General features: G+C 46.2%; 2 protein-coding genes across 6 annotated transcripts in view; one reads left to right on the top strand and one right to left on the bottom strand.

Moving 5' to 3' along the window:
• The window catches only part of LOC121626870 (cytochrome b5 domain-containing protein 1), a 3,874-nt gene extending 411 nt beyond the window's left edge, over positions 1-3,463 (bottom strand). The window contains exons 1-4 of the mRNA XM_041965593.1: positions 3,388-3,463; positions 2,344-2,484; positions 1,446-1,522; positions 1,141-1,359 (exon numbers count right to left, since the gene is read on the bottom strand). Of these exons, the coding sequence (XP_041821527.1) occupies positions 1,141-1,359; positions 1,446-1,522; positions 2,344-2,484; positions 3,388-3,397 (447 nt within the window). The 5' untranslated portion in view covers positions 3,398-3,463. The remainder of the gene's footprint in view (positions 1-1,140; positions 1,360-1,445; positions 1,523-2,343; positions 2,485-3,387) is intronic.
• A 93-nt stretch (positions 3,464-3,556) lies between these two features.
• The window catches only part of plod3 (procollagen-lysine, 2-oxoglutarate 5-dioxygenase 3), a 13,004-nt gene continuing 9,060 nt past the window's right edge, over positions 3,557-7,500 (top strand). For all 5 annotated transcript variants that reach the window (XM_041965577.1, XM_041965573.1, XM_041965576.1 and 2 more), the window contains exons 1-3: positions 3,557-3,784; positions 5,914-6,005; positions 7,127-7,263. In XM_041965577.1, coding sequence (XP_041821511.1) covers positions 3,700-3,784; positions 5,914-6,005; positions 7,127-7,263 — 314 coding nt within the window. In that variant the 5' untranslated portion in view covers positions 3,557-3,699. The remainder of the gene's footprint in view (positions 3,785-5,913; positions 6,006-7,126; positions 7,264-7,500) is intronic.

Here is a 7,500-nt window from a genome sequence, read left to right as displayed (position 1 = left end):
CCGCCATGACACAAGATCTCTCCAGATCTAACAGGCGGATCCCTTCCGACCTCCTCCAGCGCCATCCTCCACCTACAGACCCCCCATCAGGGTGTGTGAAACCGACGGCCATGTTTTCCCATGTGTTCATCTCCAGCTGCTGCTCATGAAGGTGCAGCTACGTCAGAGGCTGGTGCAGCGTACCAAAGCCAGTTAGCTTGTCGCTAGTTATGAAGCACACACATCATCTGATCACATGATCAAACACAGACTTGACACTGGACGACATCAACATATTACCCAGAAATCATCGGTGCATGTCTGTACATCTGTCAGAAAGTACTGATGTACATCATGAAGTTATAGATAACTACTGACTGACGGCTGGAAGCCACGAGGGAGGTGTGTTTTCTTTTTCCAGGACGTACGGAGCAAATGGCACCACTTTCTTTAATGTGTCTTCTTCTTTGAATTCAGGTTAACATCAGAGGAAAACACTACCGCAGGTAGCTACAGGTGTAGCTTCCAGCATACAGAGAAGATTTCACTTGAAGCTTTTAGCATTTATCAATTAACACAGCAAAGAAAACATTCAGTTGACCTCGTTCGTCACAGAGAGAGCAGGGCTTCTCACCTGCTACAGGTGAACACAGAGCGCCGCTCCGTCAGGTGTGTGTGTGACAGTTAATTCCAGCAGAGGTGCAGTGTGTTCCAGTGTTCACCTGTAGCAGGTCGGCCCGCCATCAGCTGCAGGATGTGACCGAGTCGTTTGTTTCCTTCTTTCAGTGATTCTTTGGTTAAAATGCTCAGAGATGAAACACGTCACATCAGCTTTGATTTTGAAGGCAAATTGTCCTTCCAGTAGCAGTAATCCTGGCTTTTATTTTGAAGGCGAGCTTGACTGGCAGGTGTTTCCTGGAGTGGCTGGAGTCCTTTGTGACTCTGAATCAGCTCCGTGCACAACAACTTGCATCAGCATAGCTAGAAGCAGCGCTAGCTTAACTGCAGACTAACTTTAGCTAGCATTTTGTTTCCTGATGAACTAAAATGCTAAATTCTGTTGAACACCTGGACAGACAGTGATGTGTCTGGTGGTGGGCGGAGCTGCAGGTGTAGCTTCCAGCAAACAGCGAGCAGGTGAGGTGTGTGTGGACTGCTCACCTGCAGCCGCTGCTCCTGTGACGTCAGCGTGTTGATGACTCGTATCCACCTGGTTTTGGCGGACAGCAGTCCCACCTCGTAGCGTTCATCCTTCCACCAGGGCCGCCCGATGTCGGTGGACCAGTCGGAGCGAGGGCCGGCGGGGGGAACGTGCACGAAGCGCCCCCTGGGGGTGTAGTACCTCACGCAGTTAGTCAGTGGATCTACGTATTTTCGGACCTGAGGGCAGAGGACACACACTGCAGGTAAAGGAGGAGAGCTGACAGCCGCTCACTGATTGGATGACTGGTTTGATCGGCGCTCACGTCTTTGGTTTCGGGGTCAAACCAGCAGCTGATGTCCCGTCCTGCACACTCCATGATGGGCAGCAGGAGAGCGTCACCTGCAGACAAACACGGGCCGAACATTTCTGTGAAGACATCCAATCACTTCTCTCCGTTTCATTTTTACAGCTGCTTTAACACACCAATAGCCCCGCCCACCATGATTTAAAGCTCAGGATTGGACGCTGATCAATTGATTGACAGCTTCAAATAGGAAATAATAAAATTAAGAGCATCAACATTGAATGAATGTACAGTTACTGTCCTCTGCTGCTTTTTAAAGTAGAATTATTTTGGTTGGTTTTACTCGAGTAAATTTACTCGAGTACTGTACTTAAATACAAATCTGAGGTACTACGTGAGTCTTTAATTTTCATGATACTTTCTCCTTCTCCTCCACCACATCTCAGAGGAAAAACTGAACTTTTTACTCCACTTATCTGACAGCTTTAGCTACTCAACAGATGAAGATTTTCACAAACAAAACACATAAAGAGTTTATCAAATAAGACTTTAATGAGTCGATCGATCGATTAATGGAGGAAATAATCAGCTGATTGATCCAGAATGAAAAGAATCATTAGTTCAAATGAAGCTCAACCAGCTCCAACAGTAAAATCCTGCTTTGACATGAACGACTGAGTCACAGTAATCTGATGAGATCAGAGAGAACAGGAGAACAGGAGAACAGATAGAACAGGAGAACAGGAGAACAGTCACAGGGACGGTTTACTGCACTCAGTACTGTAAATACTTGAAGTACATTGTCCTGGTTGTACTGACATACTTGTACTCGTAGCAGAGTACTTTCACAGTGTGGCGGTACTTTGCCTGAAGTGAAGGATGTGGATGCTGTTGGTCTCCACCTGTGGACGCTCACCTTTGTGCCGGTTCATCAGCGGGGTCAGGTCACAGACTTTGCCCAGGAAGGACACCCACAGGTCGGCAGCGGTGTTATGAGCGGCCACCTCAGCGGGAGTGAAGAACTTCTGTCTCTCCATCGTCCCACACGATCTCCCGTCTAAACACGCCAATAACGCGTCTTTAATCCGTCACAACCGTGTCCGCTCCGTCCCGCTGTCCTGTTACTACGGCAACAAGCAACAAGAGGCGGGACGTGCTAAAGTAAAAGACTTCTTTTCCGCTCTGACGTAGTGGGAACAGCCAATCATTGACTGAGGTGTATTTACTGCTATTCATTGTGGGTATAAATAATTTTAAAACTTACTTTAAGAAAATATTTCCTTTAATCCGATTTTTAGATGTTGCTGTTTTATCTATGTGCCATTTATTTTGTTGTTTAAAGGCTATTTATTTTGTTGTCCTGCTGAAGATGTGACAGTACCTGTAAACCTACCTGTTCACATGGTTAAACACATTCATTTGTGATCAAATCTAAATTATTAGTAAAAATAGTTTTGATTGAAAAATGCTGTTTACAGAAGGCAACATAATGTGTTACCGATTTTTCTAATTGAGAAAGTGAGTTTTGTTCTTCTATTCTTCAAAGACATGTATGCGCAATTAATATGATTTAATCAAACATAACATAATGTGAAAAATAATCTAAATATAAATGGAACAATTATACCCATTATTTTACAGAAGGACAGCAGTGGAGTTGTGTGTAATAATAGTAGTAATGATATTAATAAAGATAATGATCGTTGTGGTGGTAATATAACCTGATAACATAATGAAATGTGCAGCCGTCGTGGTTATATGAACTAAATAATAAAGATAAGAAAGACATATGAAGTATCTCTCTCTCTCTCTCTCTCTCTCTCTCGCTCCATAATGTCTCTATGTCTCTCTCTCCCTCTCTCAGGAATGCATCAGACGTGGCACAGATTCACTTTCTCCATTTTCACGAACTTTCTGGAGCTTGACGCCACGAAATAAGGGGAAAAAAATCACAACCCACTCATTTCCATATGTCCACCTCTGATTGGTTCCTGCGGAGCCGCTTCGGGGCGCTGATTGCTCAGTGACGCCGTCAATCAAGACTTTGGCGCTTTTCATTGGCTGACACTTCATAGACGAGAGGGCGAGTTTTTTTCCGGTTTCTGTTGACATCGTTCCATAAAGTGGGAATGAGGCTTCTCGCGAGATTTGAAAGCTTTTCGGGAGGCAGAGAGGAATTCTGATGGAATGAAGACGACAGAAGAGAAATAGAGGAATAAAGTGACAGTTTATAGTCTTAACATATCCGTTACCGGGTTTTTACAAAGCAGACATGTCTCTCTGTCGTCTTTTCTACCTGCTGGCTCTCGCCTTCCTTCCGAGCTTCGTGTCTGCCGAACAGCGGAGGATCTCTCCAGGTAAGGCCGCTCCGGAGGGTCCCCTGCCCGGCCAGGCGGACCACCCTGCCGCGCTGGAGCTGCCTGGCTCCGGGTCTCTTAGCTCACTGTTGCTAATTACACAGTTATTCACTTGTTTATGTTATTAACGGGTTCAGCAGCGACTTTCATTCAGGACTCGGCGGTGACTGAGTTTATGAAGTTATAACCTGTCCTGATCCAACTTTCTAACTTTTAGCCTGGAGGCTAATTAGCAAGAATTAACACTGCGGCTAACGTTTCCTGCCTCAACTGTTAAATCTGTCCCTTTAAATGTTCACTGATTTGATATGATAATGTGAAACAGGAAACCCCCCCCTCAGAGCTTTGCTAGAACCAGCAGGTATTTTATCAAAATGATCCGTGAGGATTGACCTGCTGTGGAGGCTTTATGGGGAAAATGAGCTGGAATATGGGATGTTACAGCTGCATGAACACAGCGTCCTCTGGTTCATCGTCCAGCGTTTCCTGCAGCCCCCTTCTCACTGTTGAGGATGTGGTCTGGGTCATTGTGGTCTGTGAAGTTCACAGCAGATCTGTACCACTCAGATGTGTGTGTGTGTGTGTGTTCATTTTGCTCTAGTTAGTAATGTATGGATGCTGACAGGGACCGATTCGTATTAAATACAGTTTCTCATGTTTTTGGATGCATGATCTGCTGACATGTGGTGGTCTTGGTGATGTGTGGTGCTGTAGGTACATTCTCTGCGTTCACAGACAGAAGCTGCGTTTCCATTACAGTTGTTTGCAAAATAAAAGCGATATGTCTGAAATATCAGCAAAGTTCGAATGCGACTTGCAGGTGTTTTGAGTCAGCGTCAGTAAACAGTTAAAAGTAAGAACATGTGAAACAAAATAAAAGTCTCACAAAGTCAGGACACATGTAGAAACATAGAGTGTGTGTGTGGACAGCTGTGTGTCTGTGTGTGTGTGTGTGTGTGGACAGCTTTATGTGTGGACAGCTGTGTGTGTGTGTGTGTGTGTTGGGGGGGTTGTTGTCTGACACCTGAGCAGCAGATTAGTGGGCTGAAGCTCTCTCAGGTCTTTAGAGCTGAGTGACCTGGATGAAACACAGTCTGTGTAATTGTATCTGTTGTGATGTCGTTTATTTCCTGTAACATCACTGGTTAAAGTTTGTTTTTGTGTCATCCAGTGATTGAATACCTGAACGATGTTTGTATCACATGAATGTGTGGAGCGAGGTGTGTCAGTGCATTTGATAAGTGAAGGCTGCTCCTCGTTGAGATGACGATTATTAAAGATTTAGCCTCCTCTCACCTTATTATAGTGGAAATAATCATTAGCTGGTCCGGATGTGGGAGGCGATGATAAATCCTACATCACATGAACGCATCGCCGCTCTCATTCATCAGCGTTGCGTTGCCAGGTCGTGATCTGTGCTCCGGGTCCCGGCCTGCAGTCCTGAGTCTGTTCTCCAGGACTCACAGCAGCTTTAAACACTTGTAAGCTGCAGGAGACCTGGACACACAGAGGACAGAGAGGCGTTTGTCCTCCTCCCCCGTCCTCCTCCCCCGTCTTCCTCCCCCGTCCTCCTGGCCTTCCCCTCTTTAACCTCTCTGAGGTATTTCTGAGGAATTTCACTCACATCAGATTCCTCGAAAGCCTGCAGGGGGGGCCGGGAACAGTTTGGAGGGTCAGTTTCCTGTCAGTCATGTCCTGCAGGCTTGTACTCAGTGGTGGAATGTAACCAAGTACTTAAGTACACATTCCAGGTACTTGTACTTCACTTGAGTATCTCTGTACTTCGACTGCACTTCAGCTCAGAGTGAAACGTATTTTTTACTGAACTGCATTCGCTTTGAAAGCTACTTTTCAGCTCGTTAAAACAAATTCTGATCAATAATAAATGATGATGAGTTCAAAAGATTCAAATCTGTGAAGAATCCAGCAGTAAAGTGTACCTCGTTCTGTACAACGAGTACTTCGACTTCTGCTCTGATACTTCTGGACTTGTAGTAAAGTTTGAGTGCAGGATGTGCAGGATGTCCCTCCCCTGCTGAAAGCTGCATATTGATTATGGAAATGGTCATCGATCAGTTTTCTGTTCATTCAGTTATTGATCACTGATCACATCATCTATGTGTGTGTAGAAAATCTGCTGGTGATCACCGCGGCAACAGAGGAGACGGACGGCTTCAACCGCTTCATGAGGACGGCCCGAGAGTTCAACTACACTGTGAAGGTAACGCACGCACACACACGCGCACACACACACGCACGCACACACACACACGCTCGCACACACACACACGCACACACACACATCCAGGTGTGTTTCCTGATTGGGTGAGAGGACAGTGTTTGTTACATCCACCACAGAGGGAACAGTAGAAAGCTGACCAGACTGGACCAGGTGCTTCTGGTCTACATCAGGGCTGAGCCACGTGGTCTGAAGTGGCCCGTTCAGGATTTGAATTGGTACTTCGACTGAAGCAGCGTGTGTTGAGCACACCTGAGGAATAATTCATCGTCTGATATCTGTCAGCTGCTAACGTTAGCGAGTGTTAGCACGCCAGCAGGTAGAATCTGAACACTGTTCAACAAACAGATCTCAGGTCAGTGAGACTTTTTTCAGGTCTTCTCTCATAGATGTGGCTGATTGGCTGAGTGGGGACGGTCCTGTCACAGACAGTTTAAGCAGCTGAAACGATCAGTTAACGACTCTGTTAATCAGTCAACAGCAAAATAATCAGAGACCACTTTAACAGAAGGATGTCAAACACTTCAGATTATCGTGCTGCATTCACACACATTCAGGCAGATGTCCTTTTACTGGCTCAGGTCAAATGAGGTGAGACGCCGGCAGAGACGCCGGCAGGAGGACAGAGGACGGAGGACAACGTCCGTCCAAAGTTAGGATGTTTGAACCTTCGGCCGTTGGACTGTAGCTCCCTCACACACACTGAGCGGCTCCTCATTCATAATGTTTCATGATTCGTCTGATTAAACATCCAATAATTCAGAATTCTGGGTAATTGATATGACATCACCGTGGCAACACGTCGTTGTGCATAACATGTGTTTCCTCATGGTCAAGACGTGATCAGTCGGGTCACCTGCCAATCTGCCGCCATGTTGTGTCCCTGCACAGGTGAGAACGACCTGGAACCTGATGATGATGATGATGATGATGATGATGATAACGATGATGATGATGATGATGGTGATGATGATGATGGTGGTGATGATAACGATGATGATGATGATGATAACAATGATGATGATGATGGTGTTGATGATGATGATGATGATAACGGCAACGATGATGATGGTGTGTGTGTGTGTGTGTGTGTGTGTGTGCAGGTCCTGGGTCTGGGGGAGGAGTGGAAGGGAGGGGACGTGGCTCGGACGGTGGGTGGAGGTCAGAAGGTCAGATGGTTGAAGAGGGAGCTGCTCAAACACTCTGACAAGAAGGACATGGTCATCATGTTTGTCGACAGGTAGCCCCACCTGTGTGTGTGTGTGTGTGTGTGTGTGTGTGTGTGTGTGTGTGTGCGTGTGTGTCTGTGTCTGTGTCTGTGTCTGTGTCTGTGTCTGTGTGTGTGTCTGTGTGTGTGTGTGTGTCTGTGTGTGTCTGTGTGTGTCTGTGTGTGTGTGTGTGCGTGTGTGTGTGTGTCTGTGTGTGTCTGTGTGTGTCTGTGTGTGTGTCTGTGTGTGTGTGTGTGTCTGTGTGTGTC

Source organism: Chelmon rostratus, chromosome 23 (assembly GCF_017976325.1).
Source record: "Chelmon rostratus isolate fCheRos1 chromosome 23, fCheRos1.pri, whole genome shotgun sequence".
Taxonomy (NCBI): Eukaryota; Metazoa; Chordata; class Actinopteri; order Chaetodontiformes; family Chaetodontidae; genus Chelmon; species Chelmon rostratus.
The sequence above is the reverse complement of the archived record's forward strand: the minus strand, read 5'-3'. Positions and strand labels throughout refer to the sequence as shown.